General features: G+C 29.3%; 2 protein-coding genes across 17 annotated transcripts in view; both read left to right on the top strand.

The window, feature by feature from the left end:
* Positions 1 to 4,245, top strand: part of LOC126848929 (heterogeneous nuclear ribonucleoprotein R) — a 30,501-nt gene extending 26,256 nt beyond the window's left edge. For 9 of the 11 annotated variants that reach the window (XM_050590305.1, XM_050590296.1, XM_050590297.1 and 6 more), the window contains one exon: positions 145 to 4,245. In XM_050590305.1, the coding sequence (XP_050446262.1) occupies positions 145 to 392 (248 nt within the window). In that variant the 3' untranslated portion in view covers positions 393 to 4,245. The remainder of the gene's footprint in view (positions 1 to 144) is intronic. The other 2 variants (XM_050590303.1, XM_050590301.1) reach the window with 1 other exon arrangement.
* Positions 4,246 to 6,978: 2,733 nt separating this feature from the next.
* LOC126848920 (tolloid-like protein 2) lies at positions 6,979 to 24,571 on the top strand. Of its 6 annotated transcripts, none has more exons than XR_007687325.1 (18): positions 6,980 to 7,414; positions 11,286 to 11,346; positions 11,457 to 11,555; positions 12,403 to 12,498; positions 12,636 to 12,813; positions 13,206 to 13,232; positions 14,214 to 14,425; positions 14,542 to 14,749; positions 15,058 to 15,266; positions 15,344 to 15,569; positions 15,656 to 15,841; positions 16,533 to 16,778; positions 16,851 to 17,071; positions 17,307 to 17,489; positions 17,969 to 18,098; positions 18,171 to 18,358; positions 20,944 to 21,090; positions 23,008 to 23,149. XR_007687325.1 is itself a non-coding variant. In XM_050590274.1 (17 exons), the coding sequence occupies exons 3-17, from the start codon at positions 11,465 to 11,467 to the stop codon at positions 23,334 to 23,336; spliced, it is 2,730 nt and encodes a 909-aa protein (XP_050446231.1). In that variant the 5' UTR covers positions 6,980 to 7,308; positions 11,286 to 11,346; positions 11,457 to 11,464; the 3' UTR covers positions 23,337 to 24,571. The 6 variants fall into 6 exon arrangements, 4 of the variants coding, with proteins under 4 accessions (XP_050446232.1, XP_050446231.1, XP_050446230.1 ...); XR_007687324.1 differs by lacking the exon at positions 23,008 to 23,149 and adding an exon at positions 22,140 to 22,361; XM_050590274.1 differs by lacking the exon at positions 20,944 to 21,090 and having other exon boundaries at positions 6,980 to 7,308; positions 23,008 to 24,571.
* The last annotated feature ends 376 nt before the right edge of the window (positions 24,572 to 24,947 follow it).

Raw genomic sequence — 24,947 nt, 5'->3', positions numbered from 1 at the left:
TCTTTTATCTTCCTATATATAATATTTTCCAACTGTCACACATGAACAATGATAAAAAGGATATCATTCGATCTAATATTAATATTTAAAAAATTTTTTTGCACATAAATATTTATTTTATCACGATGGTGATATCTTTTACAGCAGGTAAACGAAAATTTGACGGGGGTCACCAGAACCAGGGGGAATCTAAGCGTCGCTTCCAGAGCAACTGGGGAAACCAGCCCCTCGCCCAACAACCACTGGGCAATGCATACGGATTGGCGAGTGTGAATGGTGGCAGTGGTGGTGGTGGCGGTGACATAAGTTTCGGAAATAGAGCTGGCGCGCTCGGCGGTGTTTCTGGTGATGATCACGAATGGTATCAAGACTCTTACCAGTCATGGAGCTAACTTCTGCAAGCTTGTGATAAAAAAATACGCACGCACGAACAAATGCATGATAGACCGAAGCGAGAAAGAGAAAGTAGAGGAAAAGAGAAGAAGTTAACATCAAAAAGGGGAGTGTATGTATACATGAGTGTGTGCGCGCGAGAGAGAGAGAGAGAAGGGGAAAGAAATTTTATAGACGGAGAGAAGGAAAGATCATCCATTTATATTATTATCGCTCTTAATCAATTCGAGTAATTGTAAATGTTTTTTCATATTAATAATACGCAGCAACTGTACTCTGCGCCACCACCATCGCCCGCTGTTGTTGTGATTATGTACAGTGATGTGCCACTGAGACTAATTATTACATCGGAGTGTGACTGCCCACTCACCCCGTACTATTATTATTATGATGATAATACTAATCTAAGTACCACTACTGCATTGTCACATTGTTTACTGCCAAGTGATGAAGATCAGTGATGTTGACATAAGGATTGTGATGGCTTGTATTAGTTAAGAGAACTCATGGAAGCCTGCGGTTTAATACATGATGCTGTTATGAATCTACGTGACGAAGCGTGTGTGTTAGATAAGCTGTGAAACGAAATAGGTAGCATGGAAAGAGAATAAAAGTGTTAGGGAACAAAAGAGAGATAGAGCAGACAGAAATTTCCAAGATTGAAGAAGTAAGAAATGTAGTAGGTACGTTAGGCAAGCAGAGAAGGCACAGGGCGAGAATGCGATATTTTAGCGAGCATGCGAGATGGATGAGCGTCTAAGACGTGTATTTGCAAGAAATGGAGAAAGGGAGTTTTCTTTAAGCGGAATGTGTCTTTGTATGTGTATGTGTGCGTGGAGCGTGCCAAGTGCGCCACAAGACCTTCTATTGTTGGTCTATAAACGTGTACAGTCAGTGAAACTATTATTATTAAGAGTCAGGCAAAGTTTCGCGAAAGTAGCGAGTGGTAAAACGTTGCAAGACAACGGTTCTGAGAATGTCTCCCAGATTAAGTTTGGTTACAGTCAGGCAAGGATTTTATTAAATAAGACAAAAAAAAGGGGAAAAACAGAATATTGCTCACTATCGTAAAGAAATCTGCTTGTACAGTAAATTTTTCAATGACAGTATCCAAGTAGTCAAGACAAATTCAGATTCAAATCATAATATATATTTATTTGTTGAAGTGTTTCTTTTTTATAAGTGAAACATTAAAAATTGTTCGTTGAAAGTAAATATCGAAGGTGAGTCTATTACCTTTGAAGGAGAAGTAAAGAAAGAGTGTATTGTTTTTTCTAAATTTTATGTAAAAAGTAAATTTGTTTTTTTGTATTCTCTTTTACAAAAATAAGAGAGGAAACATTTTTAAAGATGACTGACTATGAATTTGATAATGATAGTCACGGATTGAAATAGGAAGTAAAATCTAATGTTTACAAATGCATGAACACATACAGCACACATTTTGAGTGTTGACTTGTTGTTATTGTTAGCCTGTTAGTTAATTAGTAAGAGTTGTAAGTGCGGGCTGTAGTTGGTCCCTGTCCCTGGAGCCCAGACACCCCCTGTTCTGGATGATTATTTGAAAAAGGAAAGAAAAAAAGAATATATATGCAAATAATTTGTATTTTACACGCACCCCTGGAATATGAAAACAAATACGACATAAAGACGAAAAAAAAGAAAAAAAAGATATTGTAATAATGGAATAACTGCATATCAGTCTCCTGTTTATTGTAACACACACCAAACGAGACGATAATCGCATATATAACAATATATTGGCTCTGAATCGGATTTGATATAATAGTAGAATTGGCGGATATATATATATATATGTAATACAATATGGAGTCTGATTCTACATCAAACGATTATGCCATAGAGACCGACCAATCACGAATATAAAAGATCGCATATACATCACATTGTATCATGGAATCATTATATAATTTACAGGCTGACACACAATATCAAAAAAAAAAAAAAATACGAAATCATAGATGCATTACAGACATAATGTCTAGATGACGATTGTTTTCCCAATTTATTATGAGCATTTTGTTAATTTTTATTCATGTTTTACTTAAGTCTAATTCTTTGTCATCGATACTGTTTTACTGATAGCGATGAATTTAATTCATCTGGAAGTAATGATTAGACGAGAGAAAAATTCCCTGTTTTTATTGCGATCATTGTTTAAGTCTTGTCCCCAATCATTGCGATCATTGTTTCGAAAAAAAAAGTAAAAGGAAAAAAAATCCGAACAACTTGCGAAATCGCGGTTTGTATTGGTGATCTATCTTTTCATTCCTCTCGTGCCCCCTTTTTCACCGCCCCTTTTTACTGATTATTCGCTTACCATATTTTATATATCTTTATCTACCTACTCTACTTACCTACACACCCTATTTATGAAAAGCATAATATCGAGGGTATAATAATATTAATATTAACAATATGATAAGAATGATATTGCTAATCATAATTGAGTGGGTTTTTGTGACACACATGATAATATTCCAACATAATAAAAAAAGCCTGGTTTCTTCTGTGCAAAAAAATTGTAATTAATAAAAAGGAATAATAAGAACATGATAGAGAAAAAAATAAAGGAAAAAAAATAAAGAAAGCAAAAAGATATGTTATATATATTACATATGTATACACATACAAATACATAGATGCAAAGATACGATTATAAAGAGAGTTCGGCTTGCGGGGGCAAGGAATTATAACTTGGCTAAAGCGGAGACAGTTCACGGTGACGAGATTCTTAGACTGATCTAGGTACTAGTGTTTATCGATAATACCACCCGGCCCTGCTCCGGCAAAAAAAGGCGTCCCAAATATATTACTGTCGTATCCCTTTCCTATTTTTATCTCCATCTTCCTTCTATGTTTTTCCTTGTCCCACCCACATCATCTTCCGATCCTTTTTTATATTTTGATAATTGGTATGGCAGCTGGGGTGCCTGGGAGAGAGGCGGGGGGGGGTTATCGGTCGCATTTTAGGATATTGCACCACACACACTGTGGCTGGCGATGCCGTAGCCGCGTGCGCGCGCCCTTCTTTTTTATCCGGCCAACGCCCCGATTAATAATAATGATGGTAATGATGATGATGATAATAATAATAACGAATGACGAGATGATGAATGATGATTCGCGGCACATTTCTTTTTTCTTCGAGACATCATTACATCATTCGGGGCTTATCATGTCGCAGTTGGCCATCTCTCATATGTCGGATGTTGTGTGATCCTTGGGTCGAAACGTTGCGAACATTAATTCAAAGCGGCCCACGAAGCACATGTTTTTTTTAATTATATATAAATATATATTATATTTCTGCGAATATATGCATTTTTGTGACGTGATGTTATTTAGCACTAATTAACGAGAAAGAAGGAAATCGTACGATAGTAACGAAGGATTCAGTAAGAAAAACACCCGCCCCCAAACCCCCGAAAAGGAAAAAAAAAAAAAGACACATGTACATGTTATATTTTTTTGCGCTACGTATCAGCTCCGTAGCTATAAAACAGACGTGCAAAATTATTTTATCGCCAAATTCTTTACATTACTGACAATTATAAATTGTGTTTTTTCGGATTCTTTATTATTCATCTCCTATCTACTAATTGCTTTGCTTTATAATTCCCGCAATTTTTATTTCTCCAAGTTGCCCCTAACTTTAGTGTGAAACGTAGTTAAACATAATAATTAATGATGAATTTAAAAAACAATGTTATAACATGATTCCTTTTTTCGGGCTAAGAGCTTGATTTGAAGTATCAAAGATTTTTGTGTATGACCAGATGTATTCTACATGTCTCAATAAACAGTTGTATGTGAATTACCTTTCTTAAATTTGTGCTATTTAACTTTATTTAACAACCTTTACTTTTACAGGATATCTACTCAAATCTCTTCAAAAAAATTCTCTAATTTCTAGATATTTTTTTTTTCAAGATTCCAGGTAAAGAGATGTAAAGATTTTTTGGAGCAACTATCAAGAATAAAATTTTTTAATTTTCGCGTTTTTTATCTCGATCCACTCATATAGAGCGACGAACCAAGGGGATTTTCTTCGAAAAACTTTTTATTCACAATATAAATTAAAAAGGGAGGTTTTGATGAATTAAAGATTTTTATATAAATTTCTTTGAGCTATTGAATAATATTTTTTTTACAGAGTGAATCTTCAAATTCGTGCCAAGATGGATAAGTGCCTCAATCTTCTCAAATACTAAAGCTGCGCCCTTCCTTCGGTTTATCTTTTTCCAGATTTGAACGTAACATTTATATAAAAATTTTATATAATTATTTCAAAAATTTTTCTATTTAAATTATTATTATTAATATAAATTTAAATCTCCTAAATTTTTTAAAAATAGACTTTGATTTTTTCTTATATTTTATTGCCGTACGATTTAATTTAACTAAAAATCTAATAGAAAACTACATAGAATGACTTTATATCAAAAATACAATTAAAATTTTTAAAAATCTACAAAAGAATACATTTCCTTATTTTTTCCTTATTTTTTTAATAAAATATATTTATTTTGTCATTATAAATACATTATATATGTATAATACAAAAATGTATAAACTATACAGATTATTTTACTTTAAAATCCCCAAAGTCAGATTTTACAATGCAGTTTTTAGTTTCGCACGCGTTAGAAAATTGATGTCCAAGAAGCTAACTAAATAAATAGACAATGATATTGAGAGAAAATAGGTAATAGACACAAATACATAAATAAATAGTGATGTTGAAAGATATAAAATACAAATATATAATACTTATTTATATTAAATTATATATTATATATATATATTTATATTTTAATTTATAATATATTACAAATTATTTATATTTATATCTTTATCATATTATTATTTACATTTATATATTAATTTATATTTATTTGTATTATATATTATTTGATTTCATTATGTTCATATTAAATTATTATATTAATATGTCACGCACAGATTTATCCATATGTGTATGTATATCTTAAAGATGTTTAAAGGAGAACTTGACATCTTTAAGTCATGTTAGATGACTTTCAGAGACATGTGGTGTCTATAGATATATTGATAAATGTATAATAATTTTCTTTTTCAAGTCATTGCATTTTTATTGTTATCAATTACTTCTTATCAGAGATGCATTATTTGAAATAGATGATGCATTTAAAATGGAAAATGTCTATTTTGTATTTTGCATTTAAAATACATTTTTTCAAAAACCAGTTTACATTTTTGTTTAAATAGTTTTTATTATCTATTTTCTATTTTAAATGCATTTTTCTTGCAAATTAAAAAATTAATATAGATATATTGATAATAGTTCTAAATAATAATAAATCAACATATTTTGATAATAGTTCTAAATAATGACAAAACATTTTAATAGGTACTATATTATTCATTGTAAGATGCATTCCTTAAGAGCGCTATTCTATTCTATTATGATCGTTATATATTTTTTGAGAGAGCATTAGCATGCAGCAAATTTTCAAATTATGCGAGTACTCGTAGGGCTGCTTATCTTTAAGACTATTTTGTCAATCACATAGCTAAGTCTCATGTGAAATGTAACAATGCATGGGCAACCATTTTCCAGGAGGGTAGAATATCATATACCGGGTGACGCAGAATTCAATATGCCATCTCTTGATAAAGTAATAATAAACATACACTCAAAAAAAAAAAAAAAATTAAAAATTATCAAGGATATATTGCAAATATAAAATAGGGAATATCTCAATCAATTGAATGCGCAAGTAAATATCCTAAAGAAAGAAATATCAAATTTCATCAGTAAGTATATATACAATCTTTTTCTCTTATTTTTTTTTAAACTTGAAATAAACTTTTCTATCAAGTGGAATATAATTTTTGAACTAAACTATATATTTGTATATGTTGATAAATACGCAATGCGATAAAAATATAAAATTTGGGTTTCAGTAGATATGATATAATCTGCAATGAGAACATTTTACGCAACTTATATATATATATTCTGCCCACCCAGAAAATGGCTGCTTTTGCATCACTTTTAGTATCGCTGTTAGCAGCGATCTAATATAATATATAAAAATCTGTGTTTTTCTTTGCCGACTTTGAATCGCGTATATTGTTAACGTGTGTAATAAACAACCATTTTTTCTTTTCTCTCATGATTCTAATAATGATACCGTCAAGGCCACAGTAAGCTCCATTCCCATGAAGGAACAATGCAGCAACAAGAGTGCAAATTGACTTTCAAGAGAGCGATGGTACACATTTTAGTTATAAAGATAATGATAATTGATAAGTGCGTCTGACATTACGAGGACTAATTTATAGTGGATGCAAAAGTCGATAAGGGTAAATAAAAGATGAACAAAATTGGGACGATTCTTGCGCTAAGTGAAATGTATAATAATTCTTGTGCATGTGTGTGTGCGCATGTCTCTGCAGTAAGAAAACTCGATTTCATGAATTTATCGAGCTTAATCCTTTGAACTGTAATATTCTGCAGAACGACGAACTAACACCTGCAAATTACACCGATAAATTAGTGCTATTGATGCTTTATACGTCATAATAGTGCACGCGCAGGGACTGATGACGTGCGCAATAATCCTCCCCGAAAATAATCGCGGCGCATCTCGTTGTCGCGGCCGCCGCCCCCGCGCCGCGTCGTCGCAATATCGTCTCATTCGATATGCAGAGTCGCATTCACCACCGGCGTGATAGCCACTGAATTACTGCGTCCTGCGCACAGTCTTCCGTCATTCGTCGCTCTTTTCTAACCAGAAGGCGTGTCGGGCGCCGTGACACACGACAGTCGCGCGACTCGCGTGTAGGGTGTAAATAGTGCGCGTAAGAGTGGAATATCGCGTCTTAGAGGAGACGCCTTGTGGCAGGGTGAGTTTCTTTCTAAGGGAGAGAGAAGCTTTGTGCGAACAAGCAGGCTGATTTTCGAGAATAGCTCGTCGCTGCGCTCACACAGTGGACGTGTCGATCATTAGAGGTGTGTGAAGAGAGAGAGAGAGAGAGAGAGAGAGAGAGAGAGAGAGAGAAAGTACAGAGATGAAATACCGTGATTATGCCATTTCGAATATATATTTAGTTCTTTAAAAAATTTTTTTGTGCAAATTTTAATAAATTATATACTCGCGAGTTTAAGACATATATAAGGATAGAGAGATGTTTCATAATTTTTTATCATTTTATTTTTAAGCATGGTGTATAATCTTCGTAATTTTATTTTTGTTCCATTTAGAAAGAGAGAATATCTTTCAGTTTATACTCTCTTAAAATATTTGATACTGACGTGCTTTATTGTTTAGGTATTGCAGAAATGTCGAGAACATTTTTCGGGATAAAATTCATATTGAAATCTTTTATTGAATTTCTTTTCTGTTCATTTTATTCATTACCGTGTTACAGTAACGAGTGTAATAGTTTTGATCACATATGATCTATTATTAATTCACGTTTATAGCGTTAGATGTGTATGAGGAATGTCGATGAGGAATTTCGATGAGGAATGATTATGAATCAATCTTGAAATGAGATATGTAGATACTATATTAAAGCCTATTAATGTTTTTAACACGTAAAAAAATTATTGTTTAATTATTGTTAAAAATAAATGCAATAATAGATTTATTTTAAATGGGATGGTGAGTTATGAGATCATATTCACGCAAACGTGATCAATGAACTTACAGTGTTAACGAATTCGATTCGCGGTGGTGAAAGTGCGATGTTAATTTGATTTGTGATCACTTGCAGAAAAATCTCGTGGAAAGATACTGTTAGTCTGTTATAATGATACAATAGGCAATCAATTGTCTTAGGATCAGTATAATAAGTTTGACGTGCTAAACAATTCTTGGACTTGATTTTCTAAATCTCAATTTTTGAATCAGATGTCTGAATATATACTTTTACTTTACTTTACACATTTTTTTTTAATTGTTGAATTCCTTTTATTTTCTATACATATTCTCCTCGTTTCTAGAATATTGCATTTCTTATTTACTTTGCACTGAATACATAATTGTTTATAATTAATTTGAAGTCCCTTTTCAGTGTTTTTTTTTTTGCTTTTTATGTACTTACATATCTAAATTATTTTTTTATAACTAAATTAAACTGTTTCATTACATTTTTGATATAGCATATCTTGTGAATACTATATAAAAGAAGAGTATTTAGAATATTTATTGAACGTCAAAATTTATTTACTAAATTTATTATTTACTAAAAAAGGATTTTTATTTGTTCTTTTCAAAGGTTTTATTTGTTTAGCATTTTTTTAAAATTGCAAATAAAAATTACATAATAGTATCATTATTCATCTAATGAAGAGTTTAATGCGGATAATTATAATGTGACAAAACTATAGATTATTTACCGAGTCAAAAAGTAGTATTATTTTTATGTAACTTATTGTTAATAGATTATTTTAACATAGTAATAAATAATAATAGCAAAACGATTATTCCAAAGTTTAGAATATTATATATTAAAACACGCATTTATTTTTGAACGTTTAAGAATATTTATTGGAAATTCTATTTTATTTGACATTTGTATCATATGATTTGTAGCATGATCTATTAAAGAAAGCTTGCGTTTAATATAGAGGCGCTGCTATTGACCATCTTGCTATCCTTTTCCAAGCGCATGGGTGCGGTTCTGATTCTATAATCTGTTCTACTTCTTTACGATATTGCCGTTTTACATATATTTTGCTCCTGTCAATTATTCCCATTTATTTATGAAATATAAAAAAAAACAAGGGAGATAAATTTTATTTGGTTTCTTCAGCAGATGAAAATCATCTTAAATAAGTATTCATACAATAAATTTTTAATTTATTAATCTGAAATTAGCAAAATGAAAAACAACTTGCATGAATCAATATTTTTAATTATTATTTAAGAATTATTATGACTTAAAAAATAAATACAGATTAATAGATAATTATTGTTAAGGTATACAAATATATTTAAAAAATACAACTTCATAAATATAACAGATAAAGTAATCAAATAAAATAATATTTAAAAATCTTTATAATATATTCTTTTCTCTCGAAAAAACGTTTTAAATAATATGTAGAAACAAGGGTTATTAGCTTTGATACAAATGCGTTATATAAACGAGAAATATTCATTGATCCTATTGCAGAACTTGTGTCTATATTTTGCTGAAATGCATTATTAATTGTTGTACTAGATTTACCTGTCATTTTTATTGTTTATTTATAGATTAGTCAAAATTACTTATTCATGTATTATAAGTGAAACCAATTCTTGTATCTATATACCATGCCACGATACTTCAAAATTATTGACTAATATTATTACACATATATGTATCATTATATATTTTTTCTTTTTTTTAAATATGCTAATAAGATAATAGGGAAATATTTTGGTAATATTAATTTTTCTCTCTCCCTCTCATTATATATATGTCGTAGGCAAATCGTTATTTTAGAAAAATAGCTTTTGACTAGACAAATGCTATCTGCTTGGTCAAATGGCTTTCATGCATTTATTTGTGTTCGAATACTATTTTCCTAGGCAAATATTATTTGACTGAACCGCTTTTAGGCAAATGGTATTCGTTATAATTATTAATAAGGTATAATAATTATTTAGTTTAACTTCACCTCAAATATCGATTGCTTCGCGTGAAAAGTTGTAAACCCATGTGAAACGATTTTACATGGGTTTACAACTTTCCACGCAAAGCAAGGTTCAAGAAAAACCTATGTGTCCAATTTTAATGGTAGTGGAGCTTCCCCGTAGGGGAGCGGAACACACTGTTTCCACGCATACACTTTTCTATCGATATTTGAAGTGAAAGTGTTAAACTAAATAATTACCTTATTAATAATTATAACGAATACCATTTGTCTAACAGCAGTTCAGTCAAATAACTCTCAACACAAAAATAAACGGGCGAAAACCATTTGATCAGGCAGATAGCATTTGTCTAGTCAAAAGCTATTTTCCTAAAATAATTATTTGCCTACTACATATATATATATTTATAGCATATGAAATATTTATATAAATTATATATATTTATAGCATATGAAATATATTCCCTATTGTTTTTGAGTAATATATATATATATATATATATATATATATATATATATATATATATATATATTACTCAAAAACAATAGGGAATATATTTCATATGCTATAAATCGGATTATTTTTAAACCGCTGGAACTTGGCAAAAAAATCATCGTAGACAAAAAATTAAAAATGTATTTTAAAGCTTGAAGTTTTAAATTTACGCGCTTCTGGTAGTATCAACAATTTTTTTATTTTTCTTGTCTATGATTTAAAAAAAAACATTGTTTCCTCAATATTATGTCTTTATGATACCTTGCTGCTTGATAAAAAAAATGTTTCTCGAAAAATTTAGGTCAAGTATTATTATACATCTCATCTGCGCAAAATATTGAAAATTATAATCGATTAAGCAGATGATTGTGTATATATATAACTATAGCTATAAAAATAATAACTATCGTTGTTGTAATAACAAGTTTTTTATTGATTGCTATAGATATAATATATGATATAATTATTTGAAAGTACGATAAAATACAATATAGTAATATTAAAGATCGATTAAACAAACTGCGTAGTTAACATTTCTTAAATTAATAATATTTAATATATTGCATTTTTTTATATATATAAAATATTTTTTGTAAAATCAAAAATATCATTTTCAAGATCTTATTCTTGATGTTATGTGTATATAATTATTGTTTAAAAAAAATATAATTATAATATGCCAACATATATTCGTCAAATATATAATTGTAGTAATTAAAACAATGGAATTGTTTATTGCAGATGATCTTCTGGATCAGATTTCTTCGCTTTTCCTGTGATCAAGACAGATACTAACGATATGGTAAACATATATGACAAAATGTTCTTATTTATATTAATAATTGTTTAAGAATTATAATATGAATCCATTAAAGTATAATGATTGAGAGATATATGAATGATTATTCTCAGGGTTCAATATGGCTCCAGCATTCTGGCATGCTTCTGGGAATAATTTTCTTTCGTCAGTTTTCGTGTTATTTTTACTGTTCTGTCCACACAATTGCACAGGTCAGTAAGAACACAAATGGTATAATATAGATAATATATATATATATATATATATATATATATATATATATATATATATATAGATATTTTAGTATTACTTAGAGTATCGCTTCATAAAAGTTGACACAATATCTAAATCAGTTGGCAGTGTCGACTTCTTTTTAACACAAACAATTTTAATTACGAGATTTTTTATATGTATGCAATTCTAACATCTTTGAAGTATTACAAGACACTCGAGATTTTCAACATTTACATAACTCTCCTTGACCATTTTCTTTATATGGAAAAAAATTTTGATTTAAAATTATGAGATTTTATATTCAATTATTTTTAACTTCAATTATTTTTAGCTTATTAACAAACTTTATGTTTTAATTTTGCATGTGTTTACTTCAAAATATACTATAACATCAAATAATAATGTGTACATATTAGTATTAATAATATTAGTATTTACACTAAATATTTATATTAGTGTTACTAGTATTTACATTCAGCTTATCAGCGTAAATACTAATATTTACATTTCGGATAAATACTAGATATTTTGGTCACAAAATTTTTCAATTTAACTTTGTTTTCATCGATAAAATTACATTTTTTAAAAATACAAAATTTAAAATAATTATTTTTTAATGCGCTTAATTTGAAAGTAGATTGTTAATACGTATAAAAATTTAGAAAATATTAAACATGTTTACTCTCTGCGCATAAGACACGTGTTATATTGTTATCTATCTTACATCACGATTATCACGATTATAATATATGGTGTGGTGTGTTCCCGGTGGTGGTGGATATTGTCGCGGGGTACTTTGTATCGTCACACCATTCCTCAATTCAGCCCGCGAGGTAATTGATGCATCACTGCCACAACAAGATTATGTTGCATCACTACCACCTCCACCGGGAGGTGCCACTGCCACTGCCAGAATACCAAGTACGTCCCCTTAGTATCTTTTAGTATTTTTTATTGTATTCGTTAATTGTAGAAAATTCGATTTTTGAAAAGTCGACCTTCCTCGAACTCAATCATTTGATCAAACGCCAATCGTGATTTTATCTCATTTTGTATAGAGTGTGATCAAAAGTTTGTAAGCACTCCCGATGGACCGACGAACGGGACCTTTTATGCACCAACGCTTGTCAATCCTGAAGGGGAGCCACAACAGTGTGTTTACACATTTCTTGCTGGGCCACGTCAGCGTGTGGAATTAATTTTCAAATCGTTTGGCCTGCGAGGAAAACCACCAGAGTGAGTTTCTACTATTTAGCATCATTTTATTTCACGATTACTCATTTCGTAATCGCATCTAATGTATTGGGACTCGCGTTTATTATCATTCACGAACTGATAACGTTGCTTGTCATTCTTTCTATAGTAGTGGATGCCGACGCATCCATTTGTCTTACAAATTTTTCCTGATTATTTTTCGAAAATTTTAATAGTTATATAAATGTATATATGTTATAAAAAAAAATATAAAAAATTACATTTATTTTTTTTTACGGGAGATTTAATTATCAACATTACAGAGGTAATGTGAAATTAACACTTTAAATATACAAAAACTATAATATTTATTATTTGTATTGTTTACATTACATATATAACGTGTATTGTTTACATGCATACTTTTCTTGTAGTGGATCTGCTGTGGGAGAATTACCTGCGTAAGTATTAATAAATTTATAATAAACATTAAACTAAAATTTGTGTGACATACCGTGCGATTTTTCGTCCTAGATTATATGCGAGTTACAGTAATTATTATTAGAAATGTGCTATATAACATGTAGCATTTCTATATTAAAAAAAAAAAAATATTTTAATATAAAAAACTGCTCAGATTCTAATAACTTATTTCTTTATATTAAAAACTTGAAGTTTTTTTAATTAAGACAAAGAGAGAGAACTATTTATTTAAATAAATTTGATAAGCTATAAAACGATGATAAATTCTCTTTGAGAAAAGAAATATATTCTTTGTGTTTGAAATATTCGAATTATATATCAATATATTCTAAAAACAGAAGAAAAAAAATGAAGAAAAAACAAAAAATATATATTATTAGAAACAATTAGGCAATTTTGAGAAAAAAACAATTATTTCCATAAAATTTTATTTTTTAATGAAATAAATAGTACCTAAGAAAAAATGTTTTTATATTATTTAACTTATATATATATATATATATATATAAGTTAAATTATATATATATATATATATATATATATATATATATATATATATATATTCACATATAGTCAGATTCAAAATTTAACGCTATGTTATACAATATATTTATTATTAATTCTTGTTATTAAGTATTTCTTCTATAATATTTTTTGTTACATAGAATAAAAAATTAGGTATTTTTATCAGAAAATAAAAATTTAACATGAAAATGTTGATAATCAATATGTCAATATGTTGATTCTATTAAAAAAAAAATTCTTTTGGTACAGTAATTTACTACTTCGTATGCGAGCTAATAGAAAAAATCGTCTTCCACGTGTGCCACAAGTTTTAGAAGTATTATGTTTATCTATCTTTTACTGATAAATAAATTTGTGCATAAATGTATGCAGAGAGAGCAGAAAAGAAAAGAAATGAGCCATAAAAAATCAAATATGCAAAATATTTTTTTCAGCTGTATTCACGAGTATATGGACATATACTCCGAGATACGATCGGAGAATGCGACTAAGCTGATAGAAACGCCATTCGGTGGACGGTTTTGCGGACCGATTCCACCTCGCAGACGGGTCTCTCTTTATCAGGGAATTGCTCTAAGTTTCTTTACTGATAAGAATGTCACTCTGCCGAGTATTTTTAGTGGTATTTACAGATTTATCAATGCTTGTAAGTTTTATTCGATATTGATTTTAAAGCGTTTCATTGATGACACGCGCTTATATGTATTAAAGCATTTAAAAAATAAGTTATAAGTTTATTGATCGTTAATGTAACATTTGCAGCTGAGTATGAAGTAGGCATTCCAGCACCAAATACACCATGCTCTTTCATGATAGACGTGGAAACTAAACGTAACGGAACTATATTATCTCCCACTTATCCTGGCACTTATCCGAAAAATCTCACTTGTAGCTATCAATTTATTGGGACACCTGGACAACGTGTGCGGTTGGAATTTCGTGATTTTGATTTATATTTTGGCGGGCCACAGTACGTATATGCAAAACCGAATCCTTTTTCAAATCTTTAAAATTTTTAGTTTATAATAAATATAATATAGACGAACTAAGAAATTAATTTTCTAAAAACAAAGAAAAATAATTAATATTTTGATAATGTGAAAATATCGAAAAAAATTTATTTTTGTACAATAAATTCTTGGCATTTTCTTTTAATTTATTTTACGTTCATTTTTTTGTAGAGATATATTTTTGAATTATTTTGCATTTTTATTATTGTTATTATTTGTAATGATAGTTTAATTTAATTTAATGAGAAAAAATGAAATTATTTCATAGTTGTCCATTGGATTACGTAAAGATATACGATGGTTTAGATAATTCGGCTGCCGTTATTGGCACATATTGTGGTCAGCAGCGAAACTTAGTTTTGTACTCTTCCAATAATAGTTTGTTTGTGCTGTTCATTACATTGAAGCGCACAGCAAATACTCAAAATCGAGGTTTCAAAGGCATCTTTGAGTTCTCGGAGAGTTTTGTTAAACTGGGTAAGACAATAATTTATATACGTTTATCGATTTGTATCTTATTTTAGACGATACTTATCATTCTTTTTATCGCATAGATTTTATAAAATATTATCATGGCGAGCATATCCGTGGATCCGAATGCGATCAGAAGATTCTTAGTAAGAAGGACAAATCGGGATTTGTAGTTAGTCCAAATTATCCATATCTTTATGTACCTAAGGTTGTCTGCCGTTATTTTATCTACGGGATGCAGGACTCGCAACACTTGGAACGCGTACGATTGGAATTTATGGAATTCTCGATACGGATTCCGAACGGAGAGTAAGTGCGCATGTACATTAAACATGCCAGAATGTATATCAGATGATATGTAAATGGAATCGTTTGTGTCTTTCGGATTTGTTTAGAAATGCCTGTACTGATGGTTATCTAAAATTGTATCTAAAAGGCCAAGAAGTGACAGATTCTTATGATAAATTTGACTACGAGATGTGTGGTGACAAGAGCAATCCGACTCATGTGGTTAGTGACGGACCGAGACTTGTGATGGTGTTCAGTAGCGGAGAATCGCAGGCGAGAGGTTTCAAAGCTGAGTGAGTGTAGATATGATTAATATAGTACACATAAAGATATATTTGGATGGTTCAAAAAGTAAGATTTGCTGTTTTATTACGATTTTTATTTACTTATGCACAAATTGGAATCATTGTGTTAAAACAGAAACTAATGACTAAATATTTTTCAATATAGTCTCTTTGAGAAGATTTATGCACTTTTGTCCCATTATGGCACAAGTTTGAAAATTTTCTCGCGGTAAAAATTGAACTCTTGAATTATTCTTAAATAATATTCTGCTGCAGCATTAAAGAAGCAATTCGAAGAAAGCAACCTGGGCTTTTTTCTAGAAAAATATTCTCTTTAGAAAAGCCCAGGTTTCTTTCTTGTAAATTTTTCTTACGATAATGCTAGATCTTATCTACATATCAAACTCGAAAATTTTTGTAATTATTTAATTAGAACATTATGAAACATTCTTCTTCTAGCCTAGATTTAGCTTCTAATTTTCATTTATTTGAGGCACTGCAGAAACATTATGAAGGAAAACGATTTTCAAATGAAGCAGCGATAGAATATTGTTTAAGAATAGTTTAAATATCAAGAGCTTACTTTTTGATCTACTCTAGTATTTAAATAAAAATATTAGAATAGAAAACAAAAGGAGTATGATTAATATGATTTTTATTGATATATTGATTGTGTGTATATGTGTTGCATCGCTGACAGGTACACTTTCGAAACGGAATACAAGATACCGGGTACTGCGGCACCCGATGGCAGTTGTACTTTTTCTTATTATAGTTTGTCTCGCAAACGCGGTGAATTTAATTCTCCACGATATCCTAGTAATTATCCGAGTGATACAAATTGCACATATTTTTTCATTGCAACACCGAACGAGCAGATTACTTTGATTTTTGATCACTTTAAGGTTCGTACGAGAAACGTTAACGTGACGGTTGGACATTACGGGTGAGTGAATTACATATATATTGTTAGCGAACCAGATCATCGAACATATATCATCTCCAATATTTTTTATAGACATGAATTATGTCAGGAAGATTGGCTTGAAATTTACAATATGTACCAGGACGAAACGGAAAAATTAATAGGAAGGTATTGTGGTGTAACTGCGCCGGGTCCGGTAGAATCGAATCTCGGTGCTCGTGGCTTGAAAGTGATTTTGCATTCCGACTCCGAGCTTGTGTACAGCGGCTTCAAAGCACGTTACACTTTCGAGATCGCTAAATCTATTTTCGGAGGTACGAATGCCTTGTCTTGCAGCTAAAGAACAGATAATTAAAAAATTGTATATAATTATTTGACTTTCTTATGTTTCCAATTTTAAATTAAAAAAATTTGTTTAAACCATTTTAGTTTGAAAAAAAATATAAAAATGATTTATTTATCTACGGTTTGGACGATTAGAAATTCAATTTTGGACAGCTATGAATTCGTCATTCGTAATATTAATTTTATTAAATTATTATGCCGTAGATTGTGGATCAAATATTAGTAGTTTAAATTATGGTATAATAACCAGCCCGAATTTTCCTAATAAATATGACGGTCCGGCGAGAAATTTAGCCAGCAAAACTTGCAACTGGTTCATAAGAGTTCGACCGAATCACAAGATATTATTGAACTTTGAGACCTTCTCTGTGGAAGGTGACCAATTAGGTAATACATACATTCATTATTATAATCAGTTAATTGGTATAACTGTTTTTTTTCTTATATATTTTAAAGAATGACAAGAAATCCGCATATTACTATATTTTTGGATTCTAGTCTTCTCTCTTCTAGAGAGAAAGAAAAAGAGAGACTTTAAAGAGAGATTTTAAAAAATTAAAATAAAAATTTAAGCCCACACAGACTGTTCCCTATTACGTTATATTACAATCTTGATAATAGCATTCCAATTTTTTTAAGCATTTCATTAAAAAATAAAAAAATTTGAAATCTGAAAAATTGTATGATTATCAAAACTGATACATTTATTAAAAATTATAGGATAATTATACATATTAGGAATAATCTCACAAATTTCAATGGCCTTGAATATATCAAGTTTCAATTGTAATTTATACATATATTAATTTTTATATTTATTTACATTCTATTAGAAACTGTTAATGTATTGATAATTATTTTTATAGCACGAGGTTGTCCCGCAGCCGTATTACGTATATGGTATTCATTAACGTCCACTCCACACGAGCTCTGTGGCGTTAAAACTCCTGACACAAAATGGAATTTTCTTTCGGAAGATAATAATATGCGGCTCAGGTTGGTCATACTTAAATGAGTAAGAAAGCTTTTTGAAAGACATTTCTAGTACATTTTGGCATTATGTTATAGTTTTATATCAGCCGATAAAGCGGTAGGACAACAAGGCTTTCGGGCGGTGTGGACTGAAGTGAGCATGAATACAGACTGTCAAGATGGTCAATTTCTATGCAGCAAAAGTAAATATTGCATCGCTGAACCGCTACAATGCAATAACATTGATAATTGCGGGCCGGACGATACGTCGGATGAAGAGAATTGTAAGTTTCGCTAACGTTAGAACACAACGTGTGTTAACAGAAGCAAGCATTTCGAAAAGCGGTGTGATTCAATGTTTTACTTTGCTTCCATTACGACTTATATTATCCTTTCATTTTTTCTCTATACGTGAACTATACTCTACTAATATTCAGTGTAATCTCCTCTGGATTGTTCAATAGACATATTCTACAAAGATTTCCAAGTGTACTGTCTTTGTGTATCGTAACACCTTTTCAGGTCTATCCTTTATCAGTATTGTTAGTTTGTCAATTTATTACGAAGTAAAAGAAAGGGCACTAATATTCATTGATAATTAATAATTAATAATCGTCAACATAAATTAATAGTCAACATAAATAACGATATAATTCGAATTAATCAAGTAAAATGATATGTATCTCCAGTTTCTTTCTCCTCCTTTCTTTTCACCAATCTCCCTCTGTTTTCTTCTCTCTCTCCCCCCGCCCTTTTTCTCCAGCCCATATTTTTTCTTTCTTTCCTCCATCTATCATCCTTTTTCTTTCTTTCTTCCACTTCCTTTCTTCGCATCTTCTCTCCTCGATTTCTTTCTTCTTCGATTCGCCGATTCTTCCGATTCGATTCTTTCCTTGATTCCGTTTTTCAATCTTTCTTTACCCTCTGTTTTTTTTCCTCTTTTTCCTTTCATCCTTTTTTCTCTTCTTCTTTTTCCTATCTCATTCTCATCTATTTGCTCTATCATATTAAAAAATATATGTGATAATATAATATGAAACAAACTATTTAACATTTTCTTTTTTTACAAATAATAAAATTTATCAGAACATATGTTATAATTTTGTACGCGAATATTTTTAAATATTAAGGAATTTGAAAATTGAATTTTATATAAATTAATGAAACTTATAAACAGTTTTAAAAATTTATAAACAGCGTATCTTAAAATCCCTGCATTTTTTTAAGGCGGATTTTTTAAAATATTCTAAAACGTAAATTTTTTAATACGGATAGGCTATAATAATTTATAAATTATTAGCGATTATAGTTCACGATTTACAGAGTAGACACTTTGTTTGCTCAGGCATGATGAATTCACAAGTGATAAAAGTGTTACATACTCTCTTACAGCAGCGAGATTACATACAAATATAAAGTATGTTTATTAAAAAATTGTTTTTGCTTTTGTACGGAACTTGTTTGTGCATTATTATAAGCATAATTAATATTGTAACATATTGCTAAATATAAATTCAGTAGCGAGATATCACGATGTGTCAGCTGACAAAAAAAATTTCTTTTTCTTTTTTTTTTTTTGCTTTATATGATGAAAAATTTTATGATAATATTGATAGATAGACTATTTTTGTTTTAACGTAAAAAGAAATTAAATATATTGATCAAATAAAAAGAGAAAACTCTGTCAAATATCTAAAAGCCTAAAAAATCAAAATCTAAAAACATTTAAATAATTTACTGCTTATAAACCTATATTTTAAATAAATAAAAATTGTGTATATCTGATGTATTGTCTCTATGATTAAAGGCATACATGTTTACATGTTTTGATGTAATTTACATCAGTTTTTATATTTTTAATTTTTTTGTAACGTTTTATTAAAATAATTATTAAAAAAATCTATGTCGGTAATTTGATATAAGTACATTAGAGGGTAATAAGTATTTCATATAAAAATACATTTATTTTACCAATTGATACACAATATCGTAATACAAATTTTGATATTGAATTGATATTTTGTGATATGTTCCGAAATATTAATTATGCCTATAATGTACAAATAGGTCCTGCAGAAGCAGAAATTTCTTAATATTATTATATATTTATATGATTATCTCGACTATTAAAGAAACTCGGTTGATAGTACGCGTGATGATTTTGATAGAATTTTACTATTTGTCATTTAATCATGCCTGAGTGTGCGAAATGACAGCTGTGTGATTTGTAAATCTTAATCACTAATAATTTAAAAACTATTATAGTCTCGACATTTTTGTATTAAGATTTTTGTTTTTCAATATTCCAAAGAATCTTTTCTTAAAAGAAAATGCGGAGGTTTTGGAATCATTAATGTTTTAACACATGAATTTATGATGCTATATATATGTATGTACCAAGCACAAAGCATTGCAGCAAAATTGTCGCAATGTTGCTGCAATGTTCTATGCTGTATGGGTATGGATATAGACATATATACATATAAACATAAAACATCAAAAATTATACTAATTGATACTGCACGGAGCATGTATTTTTACATTATTTTATTAGAAGATATATCAAATGCTTTATAAAAAAAAAAGAAACATATGCAATCTACTGCAACTGTTTGATCTATTTAACATTATCTATTGGTACATCTATAATCAGCATATATATTTGCAAAATACTTTTTAATTACATTTCACTTCCGCGTTTTTTAAATATAAGATTGGGATAAACAATTTAACATTAACATATAGTGTTTCGGAGCTAATAAGAGAGCATTGTAATTTTCCCTAGGTAAGTAGTAGTAAATGTAGACGTATGTACACAAGGTGAGAGAATGATGGGATTGCGTGTGTGAATGATTGTATGGTGTCGCAGGTGCAGCATCAGCCCCATTGTCACCAGCACTGGCTGGGGTCTCTTCTGCCATGCTTCTTCTCTCTCTGTGCTTTGTATTCGTGGCCGTCTGAGCCCCCTTCATGAAGCTTCCAGATGATCCGGCATGTTATGATCTCCCCTTATCACGTGAGTTCACTCACAATATTGCACAATCATGTCACATTACAGCTAGTTGGAATGAGTATTACATGTGTAATTTTAATATCATTATTACTTCCACTATATGACTCTACTATTGACTCTACTATCAGGAAAGAGACGGTGAGAACTGTCCCTCATTGGTTTTGATGGATGCTGGATATGTTTTAGAATAACTAAAAATAAGATCATATTTTTTTATATAAGCATTCTCGCACGTTAGAAGTTGAAACAACTTTATACTTTAATTCCTTAAAACTTTAAATAAACTATGAAATATCTTGCAAATTACTTAATTTTTTATCAGTATAACTTTTACTCATAACTTTCTACGAATATTGCGAGGATTCGATTCATATAAAAATATTAGGGTGCTTTCATTTAAAAAAAATTAGATTGATCTTTAAAAATGATCTTATTGTTAAAAAATTCAAGGTTATTAATTTTTCCTTCCTTAAAATTCTATAAATTTTATTTGAAACATTTTTTGTATAATGTTAAATTTAGGAGATGTATTTAGTTATTTCCATTGAGATATCCTGTCCTGATATTATAACACCTTGTCCGAAATTTATTTGTTAAAAATGTGATTTTAGAAAGTAATATTATCATACATGAATGAATTTGACGTTCAATGCTCTTTGTTTTTTTTTAATATAAATTATAAAATATGTAAAAATAATATGGAGTAAGAAAAGTAACTAAAAATTATTATATTAAAAAAAAATCTAAATATGTAGCTATGAAATATATAAAATTGTCACAAAACTTTTGTCTGACAATGAAATATTTTTTTACATATCGTATAGTTTTTATGATATTCCATTGAAATTATATATATCAAGTTTTAACTTCAAAGGGTTGTTTTAATCCCTAAACGTGCTAGAATGTTGTTATAAAAATACATATTTCTTATTTTTAATTACTATACAACATAAGTCCAAAGTCCATCAAAATCGGATAGTGCTGATCCTTTCTTTGTAAGTAGGATTGAATAGGATATATGCTTATATTACATCCTTGTTATTATTTTACAGATATCAAAGTCAAAAACTAATTCGTAATAGTTTAAATTTTATTTCTAAAATTGGAATATATATATGGTTAAGAGAGTATGACTGGAGAATTTTGAAGATTAAGTTAATTTTATACATGACATTTGAAATTATCCCAGTTATTATATCAAGAACCGAAATACATATTATTTTAATCGAAAATACAAGTAATATTAAAACGAAACGTAAAGTATGCCGAAAAGAAGTACAATTCAATATATGTCTCTACTCTAATTATTTGATTGCATGCGATTTTCTATTTCTATTTCTATTCTTAAATTTTACACATTTCCTCTTTAAACTGTTTATCTCTTTTCTCACATAGTTGTTATATTTTTTAATTTATATAAAATATAAGTTAATAAATAACGATCATAATTTCAAAAATCTGCGAATTAATTTGTAACATTTTATGAAATAACATAAAAAATTAACATCAGCGATACGGACTAACAAGAGCCAGGTACCCGCTAATAAGCATCAAATAAAATATTTTATGATTTTGTTCTACTTCTCTTTTGCTCTTATTGCATTGTTTTTATATTTCATTTTATATAATTTACAGTGACTGAAAGTGGCCGGAAGAGGACTGATATGTATATATATATATATATATATATATATATATATATATATATATATATATATATATATAATAAATATTATATTTATATAGATTTTTAATCGGAAACTTTTTATTTGCGCTTGTTATACGGTGCTCCTGGCTCTTATTAGCCTGTTAATGTTAATTTTTTTATGTTACATTATTAAGAGTTTACATTTTAGTTACCATTATCTTATAATAATTCGGTGAGTAGCGTTTCTTCAATATATCTAACGCGAATTGCAGGTATTGCGGCGATACCAGCAGATAATTACGCATTACCGATAGCCTACGCAGTTGGCAGCATCCTAATCATCCTGATGTTTTGTTTGATCTGCCATCGAAGACTACGACGACGATCACGAGGCATACCAATCGACGAACTGCCACCGCAATGTGTAATTGATGCCATTGATCGCCATTGCTATCATCATGATCTATTACACACGGATCATGCGTTAACACGCGGCTTTAATCAGTATCATTTGGAAGAACCAAGTCCATTGAACGAGAGCGACGAGATGGAGGAACCTGAACAAGACTGCCAAGAGACCAGCAGCCCAGACAGTGTCTAACGTCGTTTGCTGCGTCCTTGGCACTATCACGTGTAATCTGTTGTTGTTTGTTGCACGTAAGAAATGCTGAGGAAGCCGTGAAGAAAAAAATATCAATGTGATGTTTATCGTTATACACACAATTTCATTGTAATAACATCGCATTGTAAATTTTTACGTATGCGCGATTTGTGTAACGTATATATATATATATATATATAGATATTCATAAGTGACGACAGTGAATATGAGATTTTTAAATTAAGTTATTGAAAATGATTGAGACTTCTTATACACCGAAATATCAAATGCATGTGTCATAATGTAAAAGCTTCCTTCATTCATGAATGCAGAACAACGTTTTCATGTTTTGTCATCAAATCATATTTTTAACATTTTTATTGGAAAAAGAACATCGCGTAAAAAGATATATATGATATTTGGATCATCGTTATCGAAATATTATATTGTAGCGCTTTTAGAATATGATATTATGTTTAACTTTGATTCTTTGATAAATGACTGACAAGCTGAACGTCTATATAGCCGTTGACACGACTTGTCTACTAAAAATGTAAAACGAATTTGAAATCGTAAATCGCGCAAAGGCGTAGACCGAAATCTAAAAAGGGATATTGATAATAACCAAAGTGAAAGTATTAGCTTCATTCTAGAATATTTTGGAATATGCTTAAATCGATTTGCATTTTTAATTCTTTTGCTTTTTTAATCCTCTTGCAAATAAAAATTGATCAAGAGTTATTTGATAATTAATCGATATGATTGACCAAAGCTTGTGTATAAGATCATTTTTACTTTCTATAATTTATACATGTGATAGATTAGTTAATAATATTTATAGTTAAATACTTATAAATTAAATATAAATCTATATAAATACAAAATGATTTAGAACTATTATTGGACATTATAAATTATAATTCATAAATTAGTATGAAAATTAGATTAATTCTTGATTGTAATTTTTTGATATTAAAAATAGCGAATCGCGCGTACGATGATTTCTGGTTGATCGACGCTCAATTACTATTGTATTCAAAATTTTACTGAATACATAAGCCGAATGATAATTACAACGTCACTGTAAATCGCAATATAATAATAATAACACAATTTAAATCAATTATATACATAGAGGATGTAATAGTTTGCATATAATATGTATGCCAAGCGATTCAAGACCTGAGCAGAAAGATAATTAAGTCTTAAAAAAAGAAGCAAAATGTTTATATAAATATATGTTTATATTAATATCCTAAGACCTTATTAACGTTATTATTACAATACAGAATTACAGAACTTTAAAAAAAATCAAAATTATCAATTTTTTTTAAATTGTTTCATTTTTAATTATGATCGACATGTTATTATAATGAATAGAAAATTGATCGTTTGTTAAAGTAAATCTTATCTTAATATCGTATGTGACAGAAGTAAACGTAATTGTTATCATTTTGTTAAAAGACTTAATGAATTTTGTTGATTAATTTAGATAAATCATATGTTGAAGGCGTAAGTTAATCAGCTGGTTTAAACTATCCAATATGAGCAATCTGCATATAATATGCCAGCAAATTGATAACAAATTTAATCAGAAATTTACAGTAAATT

The sequence above is a fragment of the Cataglyphis hispanica genome, chromosome 4 (assembly GCF_021464435.1).
Source record: "Cataglyphis hispanica isolate Lineage 1 chromosome 4, ULB_Chis1_1.0, whole genome shotgun sequence".
Taxonomy (NCBI): domain Eukaryota; kingdom Metazoa; phylum Arthropoda; class Insecta; order Hymenoptera; family Formicidae; genus Cataglyphis; species Cataglyphis hispanica.
This window is presented reverse-complemented; position numbering and strand designations above follow the sequence as displayed.